At 41.8% G+C, this 18451-nt stretch overlaps 1 protein-coding gene across 4 annotated transcripts in view; it reads right to left on the bottom strand.

The window, feature by feature from the left end:
• Positions 1 to 407: 407 nt before the first annotated feature.
• The window catches only part of LOC133948743 (pleckstrin homology domain-containing family A member 5-like), a 197891-nt gene continuing 179847 nt past the window's right edge, over positions 408 to 18451 (bottom strand). For 3 of the 4 annotated variants that reach the window (XM_062382716.1, XM_062382713.1, XM_062382712.1), the window contains 15 exons: positions 15850 to 15912; positions 15671 to 15751; positions 15154 to 15306; positions 13851 to 13952; positions 13659 to 13767; positions 12962 to 13008; positions 11387 to 11584; positions 10036 to 10171; positions 9703 to 9824; positions 7583 to 7774; positions 6775 to 6906; positions 6438 to 6557; positions 4292 to 4437; positions 3806 to 3969; positions 408 to 2637 (listed from right to left, as the gene is read on the bottom strand). In XM_062382716.1, coding sequence (XP_062238700.1) covers positions 2603 to 2637; positions 3806 to 3969; positions 4292 to 4437; positions 6438 to 6557; positions 6775 to 6906; positions 7583 to 7774; positions 9703 to 9824; positions 10036 to 10171; positions 11387 to 11584; positions 12962 to 13008; positions 13659 to 13767; positions 13851 to 13952; positions 15154 to 15306; positions 15671 to 15751; positions 15850 to 15912 — 1800 coding nt within the window. In that variant the 3' untranslated portion in view covers positions 408 to 2602. The remainder of the gene's footprint in view (positions 2638 to 3805; positions 3970 to 4291; positions 4438 to 6437; positions 6558 to 6774; positions 6907 to 7582; positions 7775 to 9702; positions 9825 to 10035; positions 10172 to 11386; positions 11585 to 12961; positions 13009 to 13658; positions 13768 to 13850; positions 13953 to 15153; positions 15307 to 15670; positions 15752 to 15849; positions 15913 to 18451) is intronic. The other variant, XM_062382714.1, reaches the window with a different exon arrangement.

Here is an 18451-nt window from a genome sequence, read left to right on the forward strand (position 1 = left end):
TTTTAATTGATTTGAATAGTTTGTGTGCAATAGTTTTTGTTTATAAGCACTTCCAACCACCGGATAATTGGATGGTGCAATGGCTATACTCAATGTTTTATATTTAATCTTCTCTTTTTTTATGCCCAACATGGCCCTGTGGCTAAAAGCCCACCTTTCAAATAGAAGCCACCCTGAACAGTACATCCTGTATGAAAATTAAACCCTCGGTTTGTGCAGGTTCTTAAGCCTGTGGGTTCCCAGCTTGGAGAGTACACTGATTCATTGTAAGTGGCTAAAAGTCAAAGGCAGAGAACCACAGATCCAGTTTAAGTCACACAAACAGACACAAAAAACTCAGAAGACTTGAAAAGCAGAAGGCAGGTTTCGACATGGTTGAAAAGAGAACAGTAACAGGAACGTTTTAAGAACATCAACACAACAATTTATTTCACATGATATAAAACAGATGGGTATGAACTTTTTGCATATTGACCCTAATAATATTAATAATAACCTTTTAGTTATAATATTTGCTCTTCTTCTTTTCATTGTGTACATAAATTATCCTATCTTGCTTTATTTATTTATTTTTTACAGTTTATACATCTCTTTTTAAAATTCTTTTCATGTCCTGGAGGTCCAAAGTCCTACTTATTGCTTCTTACATGTGCTATTCTGCGATTCTTTACCACCACAGAGATTCAAACCCCAAATGTCAGATCCGCCTCATATCCCTCAGCCTCTTCACTGTAGATCCCCTAAGCAATGAAAACCAAACAGAGACAGACTTCTGCAAGATACGTAGTCCAAAAAGAAGAGAAAAACAGCAGCACAAAGTGGCACCTTGTTGAAGTAAAAATCTGTTTTATGTTTCTTTTTATATTCTTTTATATATATTTATATATGTATAATCAATAAAGGACAATCTGTTACTATGCAGGTGCAAAGGGTGTGAAAATAGAGCGATAAGGGAGCCTCTGGTCACAAAGCAACACAAAGGATTGAAATCAGAGAGGGTTAAAATAAAAGACCATCAGCGATCACTTTGGGGTTAAAGTAAAGCACTGCATGTGTGTCGAGATTTGGTGCTTAGCCCATCTGCGCTGAGATGACTCAGGTGCTCCTATATACAGCTGTACACTCACCTCCACGAACTCGGTGACAGCTATCACCCTCTCCTACACATCACTAAAATATTCTCCTTTTAAATACTCATATTAAAATGACTTTGCAATACTTAGCAAGGTATCAAAAGGTATGTATATTGACATGTGTGTATGTATTTGGCAACATGGTTCTATAGAGCTATATTTTACCCCCGAAAACAAATCGTACATACAGTCAAGATTGTGAAATAGTTTAGTTCTTTATATTTATAGTTCTAATTTATAAAGCAGATTTAAAGACGAAGACAGAAACAAATGAAATAAGCGTCTGTGACCACAGAAGGCAGAAGGACTAGCCGACCCATGGATTGGATAGACTGACAACCACAGAACTGAATTGCCTGAATTTCTTTACACTGTTAAACAATTTTTTACCATGTTAATCTGATTCCATAAAGCACTCTCTACTGCTGAACACTTTACAGGTACAAACAAATTCCCTAATAGGTTGCAGCGATAAATGCAGCCATCAGTAAAACAGAAGGTATAAATAATGCACTCTATATACATGTGCCAATGGTTTGTATCAGGCTCTAGCTTGCAGAAATAGATAATAACAGTGTTCCTATTTCAGTGTAGCAGTGATTAACCGTTCCCTGGTGTGTACTGCAGCCTAATGACTTAATGAATTGGGACATGCCAGGAGAGCTGTTGAAGCCTGGTGACCATGGCGTGCCCTGCCACATGCCCGAACCACCTCAACAGGTTCCTTTCAGTAGGAACCAGTTGTACACAGTACACACACCCTCATTATTACTGCCGAGGGCCCATTGAGCCAGGGAACTACACAACAAGGACTGGTGATCAGTAAGCCCCACCCAGTTCTGCATTATCTCTGTACAATAAACACAATTTGTTCAACTATTATCAGTGTTCATAACTGTAGGTATGACCATCGCGTTGATCAAGTAGTTAAATGAATCAGTTGATGGTCAGGTTAATCGTCCAAACCTTCTTTTTCATTAATGGACCTTTCACCTGTTCCGTCACAACCTCTATGTTTTGTTACTTGTAACTTCACCCTCAATTGCATCATCTTTTATATAGTCATAAAGAAGATCTCTGGGGTATTATAGCTGAAACGGACATAGGTTGTAACCTTAAACCTCTAAAATAACAAAACCATTTCACAATCTTACATCTATGCATAAATGTTTCGGGGCAACATGGAATGAATGCTCGGCTTCAGGACACGTCAGTGTGGAACAGATCTAATAGGTGCTAAAGATGCAGTACATCGGCCTTTCTCTCTGGCTGGATGTGAGGGTGGTCCATCTGTGTGTGGGCCGGTCTGTTAGCAGGGCTGCTGTCCTCTCAGTCCCAGTCTCCTTGTGGACATGTAACAGTAGTAACAAAGTAGTTCTGTTGTCAGAAGCCGTGGAGCATGCTCTATGCAGGCTGGCTACATTTGGGGCGCTCCGGGATGCCAGTGTGGAGATCGAGGCCGGTGGGGCTCACGTGTCACTGCTCACCAAGGTGAATGTCTGCGCTGTGGAGGGGAGAAAGGGTTGAAATGAGTTTTGTGTCATAATAATTCCACCGTAATCTAGTAATCAAGCCACCTGAGTGAGAGAAAATACGCTATTTACAATGAATGAGGACAATGATGGAGTTCCAGACAGTTTTGAAGGTATGGACACAATATTTTAACGGTCACAGTTGTGTACACTGCTGTGGCTTGATTCGTTTTCACATTTGTTGAAACTGACCTCAATTACTGAAAAGAAGGGTCTTAGCTGTTGATACACATGTCACATGTTCGCATTTGTGAAACATTGACACAGCATGAGTCTGGGACAGGTGTAAATAGTGAGTGGTTAAAAGGTTAAATGTCTGCCTGTCAAGTAACACATTTGTAAATAAGACAAGATAATCGGCTTATTGATGAGGTGATGTCAGATGGATATTGTTTGGACGCAGTTGTATGTCGGTTTTCCCCTGCTTCCAGTCTTTGCTATTGCTTTTAGTCTGCTTGCTGTTACTATGTATTTAATGGACAGAAATCCCAGTGGTATAAATAATCCCTGCGAGTTTTTGAAAAGACAGAAAATATTGTTTTCGAAAAAGGTTGAAACATTCAATGTTTGCTCAGTTTCCATTTAGAAACCTTGCAGTTTGTTATTTGGCCAATAGAGTATGCTGTCTGCTTGGCTTACAGGTCATGGGTATGATTCATTTCATTCAGGCTCCTCATCCCACAGTGATGTGTGTGAATAAATGCAGTGGGAATTTTAGTTTCAAACCATGAGAAAGAAAACACATTTAGGCTTTACCTCTCAAACTAGAATTCTCCACTTGTACATCACTGCATACACAAATCCTTCCACTTTTATTCTGTCTATATTTTGGTTTCTTTATTTATCTTTAATGGCTGTTGATGAAAGGAAAAGACAGATTGCAGCTTCTCTGATACAGCAACCCAATGAAATCACAGTTTTGAATCTAGCTTTATCAATCTCCAGCTTTCAGTTCTGGAATTAGCACATTTCTAAAAGGATAATCATTATTTGCAAATTTAAACATAAAATTTCAGTAACGGCTCATACTTTTGATTGGTCAACGACCCTTTAAGGATGAGTGTATTTGAAATGTGGTCAGAATGAGCAGATGCTTTTACTTTGAAGGTCGCATCAATGATTGAGGGAGAGTTCACTTACAGGCCAGCAAGTTGTTGTTGTTGTGTTTCTTGTTGTCTGCTGTGAGCTGGTTATACGAGTCCAGGCTCATGTCCAGCTTCTGCTCTCTGGTGGTTTGTGGTGTCAGGTTCCCCTCCTCGTCTTTGGGTTCTGGACTGGACATTTCAGGCTCAGGGGTGTGGAGGCTGCAGAAGCATATTATTATATGAAGAAACACTACATCAGAATCTTTTTGTTTATAAGTAGGTTACATCAACACTGGAGCGTGTTTCCTAATTGAAAGATGGGCAAATGACAGCACCGAAGGGATCTGTTCTTGGTGTAAAAGATCCCCTCAATATCCGACTGAGAAAAAGAGTCTGCCTCTTTAATGTGAACATTTCTCTGTCCTAAAATGTCTGGGGGGAAAAAATCACTCAAGCTGATTTCAGACATGCCCTGATCTGCGCATAATATCCTGACATTCTCCGGGTGTGGGTGGCAATACTAGCTCATACACACACACACCTGTTTTCCGTGGTGGTGTTTGTAGGTGAGCTCGTCAGATCTTGCTTCTTGCTTTCATCATCCTCAAAAGGCTCGAGGTTTACTATCTCCACATGCTGAGGTACTGTGCCCAGGTCCAGAATCACCACCCTCTGACTTTCACACAGCTGAAACACACACACACACACACACACACACACACACACACACACACACACACACACACACACACACACACACACACACACACACACACACACACACACACACACACACACACACACACACACACACACACACACACACACACACACACACACACTTACTTTTTTAGGACATAGCATTGACTTCCATTGATGGGTGACAGCCTAGCCTTGAAACAAAACCCCATAAACACCACCATGTTTCTACAGCAGCCCAGCAGCCCAGAACAAACAAAACATTGGCTTTCACATTTGTATCACCTGAAGGTCACCGTAGGTTATACACCCTTGAAAATGGAGTTTGGCTGAAGGAGTAGTCAGGATGTTGCAGTCTCAAAGTTTATCACTAGAGGTCACTAAATCCTTCACATTAAACCTCAACCCAAGATCAGTTCACACCTAACCCCTAACATCAAACGCGTACGCAGGCACACACACAGTGTTCTCCATTTTCAAATTCCAATATGCATGCTTGCCTGCATGCATATTGGAATTTGAAAATGGAGAATTTAGCAGTATCGCACCAGTGTATAGTTACATTAGTGGTAAAAAGGAGCTAATTTCAGTTAGATGATTTATAGAAAGCAACATAAGGCAATGTTTTGAAGCAGTAAAGTGAGTTTTGCTGGCAGATGAGTTTTCAGTGTTGTTACATGCAGTGATTTGTATCTGTGTGTCAGCAAGTCTTTCATTTTGTGCTGTTATATCATAAAATAAATAAATAAATAGTGATCACTACAGAGAAATAGATATGGATATTGGAAAAAGGTCAAATACAGTATACAAACATATTTATTTGCAGCTGTGGCTCAGGGTTGACAGCGGGTCGCCCTCTGACCAGGAGATACTACGCATGCTGAGATACTGAAATCCAAATTGGCCCTCACAGTAAAAATGCTGCTCAGAGTTGTACTGTATGACAATGTGTGAATGGGTGGATGGCGAAACTGTACCCGAAAGTGCTTTGAGTGGTCATCAAGATTAGAAAAACAAGAATACATACAGACCATTTACCATTTTTGTGATATGTGATAACTAGGGGACAAACTAGTAAATAATTGAACCATTAAAGAAACAAGACTATAAACCCATTTAAAAAACAAATGAGCTGATAGAGCACAAAACAGAAGAAAATTAAGAAAGCACTAAATGATTGAATGAACCAATGGAGCTCCAGGGTAGCGTCACACAGGAGAGCAGTCCAGACCCAGGTAGCAATCCGGGCTAAATCCAGGATATAAACCCCTTACAGCCGACCTGTCTTCATCTGGTTTCCTACAAATCCTCTGTCATTGCCCCACATTACACTCAGCGATGCTACAGCCACTGTGGCTGATTAGCTGTGGTATGGCACACAGATCTGGGATTACAGACGGTGAGTTTAACAGTAAAAGCTGTGAACGGTTAATTGGATTCTCCTCCAGCCTCTGCAGCCTCCTGGTGGCGGTGGGAACTTCACCCCCTCACTAATTGCTAGTGTTGCTGACTTCCACACTGATAGTTACCATGTATTTTATATCAAATGACTGTTCATTAGCTTGTTCATACTTTAATTATGGACCATGGGACATTGTAGTTTGTTTTCAGTCCGTCCTGCACACACTGTCCTATTGGACCAAACACTCACAACCATCCAAATTTTGATTAATCCGCAGATGAAATAGTTAGTGATGTTTTTGACCAGCTCAACTATTGGGCCAATTATAAAAGTGAACTACGTATGAGTGAAAGATTTATGTCCTCTGCAGGGGACAGTAGGTGTGGAGCTGTGAGCCATAGACAGGGTATTGGGTCTTATCATGGGATCGCTGGTAAACAACTTATCCTGTACTATATTTTCATGGCGTGTTGAGTCATTTTTATTTTGTATTATGAGGGAAAGCTACATCTTAAGTCAAAAGACTAAATTATAAGAATGCCCCACTGCATGTCCACAGTGGCAGTGCAGTCCATCTCCAACGTACCTCATTGTCTATGCTGTTGGTCTCCGCCAGCTGCTCCTTCCCACTGTGCAGGGTCACAGTCCTGCTCTGCTGTAGCTGCTCACATTTGTCATTTTTCACCTCTTCGGCTTGCTGCACCTCCTGCATATGGTAACAGAATCCTGTCATGAACTGGTCCCCTGAACGCATGACAATCTAAACATGTCAATTTGCACATCCTTTTGTCAACATTTTAGACTTTGAAATTTGACATTGATTTTTAAATTGTAATGCAATGCTGCCGCAGTTGGTTGCCAGTAGATGTTGAAGGTAACAGCTTACTGATTGTGGCTGTGATATAAATAATGTGATAACAAACCCTGTGAAGATGTGGTGCCGTCAGAGCGCTGTCTGTGTAAGTCCCAGCAGCCTCAGCGGCCACTTTCAGCTGCCGCAGGGCTGCCTCCAGCTCCACAGGGTCTGCACAGGCTCCCTCTGCCTGGGCATGGGTCTGCGCGCACACACACACACACACACACACACACACACACACACACACACACACACACACACACACACACACACACACACACACACACACACACACACACACACACACACACACACACACACACACACACACACACACACACACACAGATATACACACTTGAATTAAATTAATTAATTAACCTTCTAATGAGTATCGCTTGCACAAGCAGGATATTGTTTTGACACCATCTGTGTGTGTGTGTGTGTGTGTGTGTGTGTGTGTGTGTGTGACAGTATCTAAACAAAATTAACCTTTGGAGCTGATTGGTTTAAGGTCGACGTCAAGGTCAACGGAAACGATTATCTGAAAAATGTTTCCCAAATATCTCCTGTCTCTATGAATAATACTAGAGAGACAATCTAAAGCTTATATTGATCTGAAAACTTTTCCCCATCACATGATTTCATAATATGCGACGTCATGTAAAAGTCACGATGAGGTCAGATAACGACGCCCTGTCAATAATTCAAAAATGCATTTACCCAGTTATCTCTGAATCCGATAGGTCTATTGACTTGACCTGAAGCTAATGCAGATACAAAAATTATTGATAATCGTATGATAGCAAAGTAATGCTAACGTTTGCAGCCAATAAGATTAGAGACACATGCTACACTTTATGTGTGTGCATGTACCTGCTGGGTAACAAAACGGTTGTCCTTGCTGAAGGAGGGTGAGCGGGATGGGGTTTCCCTCTTCTTCTCTCGGAGCGACGAGGCCTCCTGGTTTCTCCTCATCCTCTCCAGCTGTTCCTCCACACTCATCCTCGTTCTGCCCACCTCTCGATCCCCATAACCCGGCTGATCCGCCGCACTCCTGGGGCGGTCCTGCACGGGAGCACAGGAGCACGCTTACATTCTGCTCGTTCATTAGGGCCCGAGCACCGAAATCGGTGTGAGGCCCTATTGAAATTGTAGGCGTTTTTCCTATTATTATTATTATTCCGACCCCTAATGAACTGGCTTTTTGAGTGCTTTAACATGGTCAAAAAGTTTCTAAACTTTGCAGTAAATTAGAAAGTGGTGAAAATGTACGTATTCTGGAGTATTTGGAAATGGGCGTGGCAAAATGGCTCAACAGCGCCCCCTGGAACGCAGCCCCTAGGTTTCCACATAACGGATTTTCACCAAAATTGGGACATAGTTGTATCGTGACCAGTCATGAAAAAAAGTCTCAAGGAGCATTATGAAAAAAGCAACAGGAAGTCCGCCATTTTGAATTTAGTGGCCATTTTAGCCATATTCCACATTTTTTCTTTGATGTACTTGTCGTAGAGCTTTCATCTGATCAACTTCAAATTCAGATGAGTGTCATCAAAACAAGATTAAGAAAAAAGAGATTAAGGGATTTTTTTTCCGTCACACCGTGTGACCGTGGCGTGGTGTCAAAGTTTGATTAAACGCCGTCAAAACACGAGCATCTGTATCTCGAACATACATGGTCCAATCGAGTCCAAACTAGACATGTAAGACAAAAGTCCCGGCCTGATGACATCTACACAGAAATCATGATTTGAAATCACAGCACCCCCTGGTGGCTACAGGAAGTGACATGTTTTATATTTTGATGAACTGCTCCTGTCTGCTTTACAATATACAACTCAAATGACCTCAGTCAAGTCATTGGATCAAGGTCAGAATTGTGACATTTCCACAAACCGTGTAAACATTGATGTTTGGCGAAGGATCATCCTTCGCCAAACGAGGCGATGTTTTCATAAGTCCACTGTCCATTGTCCTATTACTACCACACTTCTGTCACATGATAATAGTACAAGCCTGAACAGCTCTATGTGTCAATATTTCCTCAGTGTCATAGCGCCACCTACTGATTTGCCAGGAAACAGGAAGTACTTTGTTAATCCACTCTGCCTTATCCAACCGGCTCCAAACTACTGACCTATAATCACAATACTGATCTGAACAGCTCCACATATAAATATTAGTTCAGGGTCATAGCGCCACCTACTAATCAGTGTGAAAATAACGTTGCGGTAAAATTGTCCAATTGACACAAAATTGCTCACGCTATATCAGAGCGGCTACTTGAACAGATCTATATGTCTGTGTGTAATAATAGTGATGGCGCCACCTACTGGCAAACCTACTGCCGCAGAGCGCAAAATGGATGCAACGCGGAGACATGCGCTTGGTCATCGATCGCTCTCTCCACCGACCGCAACAGGCTTCAACGTGCGGGTGCTCGGGCCCGCCAGTGCTACAACGTAGCCCTAGTTGTCATTGGTTTCATAGTATTGGTTTTACTATCTCATCGTAAGGTCTCAACCTCACTATGTAACGTGCCTTCAGATAATAACCATGTGATTTAAGGCTGTACAAATACAATTAAATTGAATTATTTTGTTCCTTGGATTAAACTGTAGGTTAAGGTTTTAAAATTTGTCAGCTATAATGACAGCATCTGTATCTCAATAAATAATTATCAGAATTGAAATGCACGCTACCCAAGATGATGATTTTTGTAGCTGCCTGAACTTCACTTGGCAAAAATGTGAGTATTTAACGTTTTGGGTGAAAGTTTACAGTCAGTGTGTCTCGTGTGAGGTTTGCTGGTACAGGGCTGGTGCAGTGTGGGTGAGCCACAGTCACATCAGAGCCTTTGACATGGGAAAAACTAAAGAGCTCTGACTCAAGGGAACGTTCACCTTCACAGAGTCAACTAAACAATTCTCCGGTCTGTTTCATCACGTCTGCAAATAGAAACTGAGGGATTACACCGCTTTTGCATCTCTTACTGATCTGGCCTCTGGCTTCTTGGTCTTCCTCAAGGTGACGTAGGAGGCGATGGTGGACGACTCAGGAGGGTTCATGGGAGATTTGGTCCTGGGGGGGACAATGCCCACCGGGTAGGGGGACACTGTTGGAGAGACATCATGGAATGCTGTCACTTACACATTAGCAAACACTGCAGTCAGTTGCAATTGCTCATGCTGTGGCAGAACATTTAACCATGTTCCATTTCAGAAAAGTGATGCACCACATGTCAGTTGTCAGACAGTTACGGACATTACATATTGTTATAAATATGTTACAGTTTTCCAAAAAACAGGGGGGGGGGGGGGGGGCACCTTTTGAGGCTCCAGAGTCTTTACTCTCTGCAGAGGTCTCTGTCTTGTCCTTTTCCTCACCGTTGGCCTCGTCCACTTCCTCGTTGACTGTTGTCAGCTCAGGTTCACTCTTATACAGACGATAGTCTGGCGCTTGCTGTGGCGGGGGGAAGAGATTGATGGAGGTCAGAATGCACACCTTGTAGCAGTAGTCAGCCACCGACTTATTCACATAGAGAGCTACAATATGCATGGTTTTTATTTGTTCTTCGCTAAACTAAAAAAAAAAAATTGTGACACTCAGCTTTGGTGGCTTAACACATTTCTTATTGCAGTTGATGGTTTCAATTCTTATATCTCCCACATGTCAGCTGAGGAAGTGCTTAATGAGCTTAACATGATGGCAGTTTCTTATTCAACACTTTTCACCTCCAGATCCTCATAAGAAACTTGTTTGGCAATTTATTTGGCCCATATATCACTGTTGGGTTTTTCATATTTAGATAAACTTAAAATGTTCAAGAAAATCATCATTCTAAGAAGGAAATGTTTTTGATACTTCTGAAATGATGTCCCTTTGTACATATAATATTATAAGAATACATGTTTTGTTTGAAGTAAAAGTCCCAATTTCATGATCAAGAATGAAGCAGACATTTCACAGTAAAAGTTCACGGAAAAGATTATAAATTATCAGTCAAATATAAATAATAGGACTTTTTCCCCCTCAAAATCTCTTTTTTCAGCCCCTAGTTCTGAGTTCTACAACAATTCTCTACTGTCCAAGACTTAAAGAGAGAAAAAGTTTCACAGACAAAAGGTGATTTGACCTTGTCTGTTTTAAGAGCATAAACATCACTGTGATCTTGCAGTAAATGCCTCATGGCATCACTAAATCTCAGAATCTGAGTTCTCAGTTACCGTGAAGTACTGAAGCTCCTTGTGTGTAGATACAGGAAACACTCAAAACAAAAAACCCACTAAATAAAACATCCCCTTCATAAAGGTGAAATTCAATGAATAAATCCATGGAGTAGAGAAGGGCTGAATGGGACTGTGTGGGTGAGTGACAGTGGAGGCTGGATGGAGCATGGATCCAAGGGGGGAAAAAAGAGGGGAAATAGTTACATTTACTCAAAATGGCACTTAGTGAGGAGGAGTGAGTCACTGCATGTTAATTCAGTCTTTAGGATGGAGCTCAGGTATGAGAATGATGACAATTCATTTAAAAATGGTTGTAAAGCACAAAAGACCTTCTGAAACAGAGAGTCCAGAGGCAGAGGGCTGGATGGCGGTGACAGCGAAACCACAGATGTGACGGAGGGGAGCACACATGGGAGGGCATGACGGGGGGGGCATGAACGGTCCTTACGCTGTGCGCTCCGTTCCTAGAGCCGGCCTTGCGGTCCTCGGGCCGGGCTGTGTGGTTGGGCAGGCGCCCGCTGGCGTGGGCGTGGTGGGGGGGCACGTTAGGGGGGCGATCTGATGAGTCGTAGTACTGGGGAAGGGGCGGGCGGGGGGGCACGCTGTTGCCCTCCTTGAGAGGACTGAGTGGCAGCAGCGTCCCTGTCTGTTGACAGTCAACATAACAGGTCTCATTCCAAGGAAATAATATGGTATTAATGGATTTCACCTGCAAGCAGGATCTACTTGAACAGTCTAAGGCTCATCTAAGTGCATTCAAGTACACTCTGACGGTGTGATGAAAGCGTTGACCGCTAGGGGGCAGTCCAGCTGAAACTCAGAAGTGAAATATTCCTTATAAAATGATTTGGTGAACATGCTAATTAACAGTTTACAATCCACATCCATCAGACATAATGAAATGTTTCTGGTCACCTCATAAATGTAACCCTGAAATCTGCTCTTCTTTTAGCTCAGCTTTGGTCTGCACCAACTCCTGAGAAATACAGAATCTCTGTCTCTTAATGGTGCTGAGCAGGTTGTGTTCTCTGGGTATATCAGAGCTTCTTTTTACTGACAACAACATCTCACTCCTGCTGGAGACATTTTTTTTTCAAATCGGTGTTAGCCATAACACCAAAACAATGAGCTGAGGGATGCTAAAATGCCCTGAGTTGAGGGGAACTAGTTTATTATTCCTGTGCGTGGATGGCTGTAACGTAACATTCCAAATCAGACTGACATATCCAAATTCCCTTGAAAACTTTGTGTCAGCATTATCTGTAAATTATGTATCCTACAATTTTATAAGAATTGGATGAAGGTCACTTTTGCTCACCCTTTAATTTTTTAGATTTTTAGAGCCACTGGAGCAGAGATACAGAGAGAGATCGAAAGAATAAAACATACATTTTTTTGTCTAGTCTGGACCAAGTTGTTTTCAAGAAAAATGTGAAAATGCACCAGTAGTAGTAGTTACGAGGAGTCGAGAAGCCAGAATAACAAGAACAAAAAAATAGCGCTCCATGGACCCCTACAAACAGATCAGCCAGAATAAAGGCCAATCTATGTTAATAAAACTTAATTTGGGTTCAACTTGAACCGACCCTGAGTATCTAACCCAAGACACAAGTTCTACAATTGTCTTTTTCTTCAAAAATAGGTCACTCTAGAGATTGAATGTTGGAGAAACCATGAACGCACCAAAGAGGGTTATTCTAATCATTGCAGGCTCACAACTACATGACTGAAAAAGGTCATTGTGATGAATTAGCTACCTCAAGCAAGGTTCAACAGTCAGCAAGTGGATTAAACCAGTATTAAACACTTCAATCCTGTGGTCATGAGCTTCATAATAAGCCAAGGTCATTTCATCCCTTTTGATATTGCGGTAAAATGAAATACAGAAAATTACTCTTCATTCAAAGATTTTAAAGATGCATATTATTAGAGCCAGAGGCTAAACCAAATGTGATCAGCTGAAAGTGAGTGTGGCGTTATGTGGACAGTAGAAGGTGTTGTGTGTGCTGGGACAGTGCCTTACTTCATTCTTCTGGAGACTGGAGAGAGGTTTGGAGCCAGGAAAATTTGCTGAACACAAGGCAAATGGAGGAAAGAGGAAAAGGAACTTTAGCTGTGTACGATTTTATGACACCTGAAACAGCATTTGTTTGTAGTTGTGTGTTTCCTTTTACATATTATAGACCTTTTTTAAATCCAAATTAAAGTAAAACAAAGGTGAATCAGGGAGACAATTTCATTTAATTAGCACAATGGAAATTTGTCTTTCTCCTGCCACAGTTACAGACTGGAAATCTCATCATTTGGGGTAGACAGCTGGAGTGTAAATGATCTATTTTGTTAAGATTAAGTTGAAAGGGATCATTTTTGGCAGAAATTGAATATAAAATAATCCTATCGATGTTCTCACTAGTGTGTAATTGTTTAAATTGTTTTAATTGTAATTTTCTTTGCCCTAGAATGGGCCCTTGACATCTAAATACTTATTTACTTTACTTTATTTACTTAATACTGCCATGTTTTTTACAGTAGCCCAAACTGGGCGAACTACCTGAGGTGAGTGCACATGCAACTTCACCACTAGATGTCACTTAATTCTACACACTGAACCTTTAAGGGTAGAGAGACGGCATCACAGTCACATCAATGATTCCTGTCACAGCCATTTTGTCTATCCCTGGACCCAGCCATCAGAAATGAATCTGAGAATTCAGACTCACTGTTGTCTGTGCACCGCTGTGGTTTGTTTTTGGCCAGAGCCTCCATCACGTCCTGGATCCTCCACAGCTCCTTCTGGATCTGGATGTGCCGCTGGCTTGGAGGCTCTGTCTGAGGACACACACACACACACACACACTGTCAAAACCTTCTTCACTCTAGAAAGTGTGTGAGTGTGTGTGGGTGTGTATTACCTGTGGGCTGCCTAGGGCCTCCAGCTGCTCGAGCAGGTTGGACTTGGCCTGAGTGACATCTGCCTCCAGCCTGTCATAATCCCTCCAGGAGCGTTCCAACTCCTGAAACCATGGCACCAGCCAACAACAGGGTCACAAGAGTTGAATGTGTGTAGATGCCTACATTTCTACTTCTCACAGAACAGTATTACATTTTTTCAAATAATTTGGATGTGTTGTGTGTATATTTACAAGATTTCAACAAACTGTTCCAGAGATAAAAGAAATGTGTAAATGGGAGACTCATTTCTTACAGACTTATTTCTGTCAAAGGTATTCCCTAGAAGATTGTTGCTGACATCATTAATAACATCTTTACACTCTTCAGGGTTCATACACATCTTGACCAATGGATTTCCATGACTTTCCCATGACTTTTAAAAAACTTCAAACCAAATTTCCATGATCAAACATTTTGTGAAATCTCGGTGTATACATGAAACAGTGACAAAATTTAGTATTTAGTATTTAGTCAAAGCTGAAACCTGATGGTGCACAAGTGTTCCTGGTCTCTCTCTCCTCTCTCTCCCCCTCTCCCCACTATCGCTCTCTCCTTTCTCTCCCCCTCTCCTCCCTCTCACTACTGTCTCTCTCTCCTATCTTTTGGCAGTTAGGCACAGGGTTGGACTGAGGGAGATTCCTTGAGCAATTGAGACTGGGGGATGGGAATGAGTTGTGTCCTTTTCACAGACCACACTGTCCAAGGTTGTCAAAGGAGGGTTCCTCCAGCCACTCCTCACAGTGGGTTCTATGAAGGTGGACTGATGGGTTTTCTCAATGTCATTTTTAAATCTTGTACCACAAACCCAATTACATTCCCTTGCATTGAATTGGTAAATAGGCTGGTGTCTCAAATTGAATCAAACGTCCTACATTATCAGATACGATTAGATTTAATTTAAATATTATTCACTTTATTTTAATACTTTGGATGAAGATGCCTTTTAAAAAACCTTGCGGAGAAAAAATAGTTACAAAAAACAGTCCCCTAAACAGAAAAACATCCTTTCTCATAATGTTAAAGAAAGTGAACAACATTCCTGGATCCACCCCCTGCTTCCCAAATATGTCAGTCAAAAACACTTCCATAAGCAGTGGTCTCTAAAAGCATTGCACCCCTCTGAAATGCACTGCTTGCTAGTTCAACCTGATTACCGGACCTATTAAACTTGTCCTGCAATGGTATGTGCATGTGTGGGTGTGTGCATGTGTGAGTGTGTGTGTGTGTGTGTGTGAGAGAGAGAGTGTATGGAGTTGTACTTACAGAGCTGACTCTGGACAGCTCTCTGCAGGTGCTCAGGAGGCCGTTCTGCAGCACGTCCCTCTGCTGGACCAGGCTCTGTGTGGCTGCAGCACTGGAGCTGCTCTGTTCACTCAGCTCCTGACTGGCTGACAGCAGGGCCGTCTCCAGAGTGTGCTGTCAAACAAAACACAAGCATCCAACCACACACACACACAAACAAACAAACAAACAAACAAACAAATAAACAAACAAACAAACAAAAACACACACACACACACACACACACACACACACACACACACACACACACACACACACACACACACACACACACACACACACACACACACACACACACACACACACACACACACACACAATATCCATGACTTCAGAGGACATTTACTTCTTTAGCTCAAGACTAACAATAACCACACACATTTTCCCTTTAAATTGTAATGATTTATTTTATGGATACTTATTGCAAATATGAAGCTGCTCAGGACTAAAGCATTGACACACAGGCAGACAGCTGTACCTTCTCTCTGTGCAACTGCTGCACTTTCTCCTCCTGCATCCTCAACGCCTTGTCCTGCTCACACAGCCTGCTCAGCTTGGTCTAACACACACACACAAACACAAACACACACACAGACACATGAACTAAAGTGTATGTGAAGTTTAAAGGTTTCTGACTGAAGGCTGTGCTTGGCTTACGTCTACGTCGTCCTCCTCTGGGCGCTGGCTGAAGGAGCTGTCCTTATAGTCGTCAGGGGGGACCTGAAACAAGGCGGCAGGGTCAGAGACAGGCAGAAGGGGGCGACAACCACACATCAGTTAGGATGGAGAGCAGCGAGCCCCAGCAACGAAGAGTTCTTTACTCAGAATGCTGTTTCATGCAATTTGGGGGGAAAGAATGACCTGACAGCTTCTTTACAAAACGTAATGTTGTCTCTAGTCTGTGTTAACCAACGGGATGACTAATGTGCTGTCTTTCTGGAAGTGTAAGAATTCAATTACAGGTGTGATATAAATAAAGCTTTGTTGGATTACAAGTCATGTTTTCCCACAAATACTGCAGAGTGAGTAAAGAAATCTTCAGAATTTGCCTCCTGCTGCTCTTTCCAGAGGTGGTAAGGAGGGGATGAAGGGATGAGCGCTCAGTGCATATTCACTAATCCCGTTAAATTTCCCTTGAAGCTGTTTACTCAGGTGTTACCAGGGACGCAGTTGCTTCACATTATAATGAAGATAAAGTCAGAGAGAGAGATGTAGCCAGAGAGCACAGATGCACACTAATACAAGTAAAACTAAACCCCACACAACCACACACTGTATATGAATCAAATCTCCCTGTGACATGAGATACGTTCATCAATATTATCTTCAGAATTTGACATCAACAGCTATTGGAGGGGGAGTCATTTTTAGTGCTTGCTGACAGTCTGAGTTCAGACAGTTCCTTGCAAGCTTGATTTGTGACATCACAACCAAACCCGTCCCAAAATCCTGGGACATGCAGACAGCCGTCATTGGTACCAACTGGTTCTTATTTCAGTTCAGCCTATGAAATCAGTGCTGTATGAATAGAATATAATTTCTATATTGTGTGTATATTTTTACAGTTTACAGTTGGACCTTTTACGAGAGAATAATAACCTTAGGTTTTCAAAACAAGATAAATCCAACCAAAGTCCTCCATGGTTTTCTTAAAGTAGATCTCTGGAGACCAAGAAAGAATTTATAGTCACCTCAATGGAACTCTTTGGACTGGAATAAGTTCCTGTTTTATTTTGATATGTCAGACCTTGTGTGTTTGATGTTCGAACTTCCTGCCCCACCCTCATTTCTTTCACCTGTGTCCAACTATCCTCTCTTCTGTATTTAGACTCTGTGCTCCCAATCCAAGTTTGTCCGCTCTGTTTGTCTCCTATATACTGGAGCTTTAACATGTTGTATCGTTTGTTTATTCTCTTCACTGAGTATGAATAGGCCTAGATGAAAGGGTTCTCTGCCGGAAAATGGTATATATCTCCTTCTGGACTGGCAATGATGTGCTGCACCAGGTGCAGGAGTTTAAGTTTCTTTGGGCCTTGACTGGAAAGTTGAGTATAGCCAGAAGGCAAAGCATTTGATTTACCAGTCAATATATTTTCCAACACCCATCTATGGTCATCAATGTTATGTTGTGAGAGAAAGAAGGAAATGATGGATATAAGTAGCCAAAATTGACTTGGAGAAGAGCTGCTGCTTCTTTGCGTCAAATGACTTAAGGTGGTTTTGGAATCTGATTAAGTTCCTCTTGTGTGCCTCGCTTTGAAGGTTTCTCTGGGCACATCCATCTGGTAGAAAACCTCAAGGTAGAAGCATGCCTAACTGGTGGGATTAGATATCCCATCTGGACTGAGAATGCCTTGGTGTCCCCGAGGAGGAGTTCGAAAACATGCTGGGGAGTGGGCCGTCTGGAGCACCCTGCTGTCAACTCCGGATGAGTGTAGGAAAATTGATTTTGTGAATGTATAGTTCCAAAGTGTAACTCACTCTGAACAAACAAACAATTGTTTTTACGTTGTACATGTTTATGTACAAATTAAACAAATGCGATACAACATGTCAGTCAGTGAGCCTCAGATGTGCTGGATATCCATTTCCCCCTGCTTCCAATCTTTTCCAAGCTTCTAGGTTAACCACATCCTGATTCATAATCTGCATTCTATATATCAATCTGCTTGTCTCGCTCTCAAAAGGAAAGTGAAACCTAGAACTATCCCTTTAATAATACCTTATGTACTACACAAATGGAGCACTATGTTTTGCAGAGCCACATAAAACACAAATGTGTGGAAAAATGACTTGAAAACAAGCAGTGTAAGCATTTCCAAAGTGTAACCCAACAATGAAGACAGATGGAGAGAGGAGAATTCCATAACTATGTAGCATTACACCGTAAGCCATGCTCGCTTCAGGTCTGTTCAAACAGAATCAAACAGAAAATAATAAAATGAGATGTGCTGGAACCAAAAACAACTTTATATACACTTCATATAATGCTATAATGACATCTGGGAAAGACCACCGATCTGATGATGATGGAGGGACGGACTGAATCCAAAGTGGTAAAACAAGAGGTTGATGGTGAAGTGGGGGGACGTGGATACACAACCACTGGACTACCAGGGCTAAGGTCTTGCTTGAGTCGGTTTCAGCTAAGTCAACTTAAAGAGTTTGTTTGGTATAAACAGAGATTTCCATCTTGGGAAATCAAATTCCAAGCAACATGGAGATAGCGATAGCTGTAATGTATGTTTACATTTTGCAC

Source organism: Platichthys flesus, chromosome 23 (genome assembly GCF_949316205.1).
Source record: "Platichthys flesus chromosome 23, fPlaFle2.1, whole genome shotgun sequence".
In the NCBI taxonomy this organism is placed as follows: domain Eukaryota; kingdom Metazoa; phylum Chordata; class Actinopteri; order Pleuronectiformes; family Pleuronectidae; genus Platichthys; species Platichthys flesus.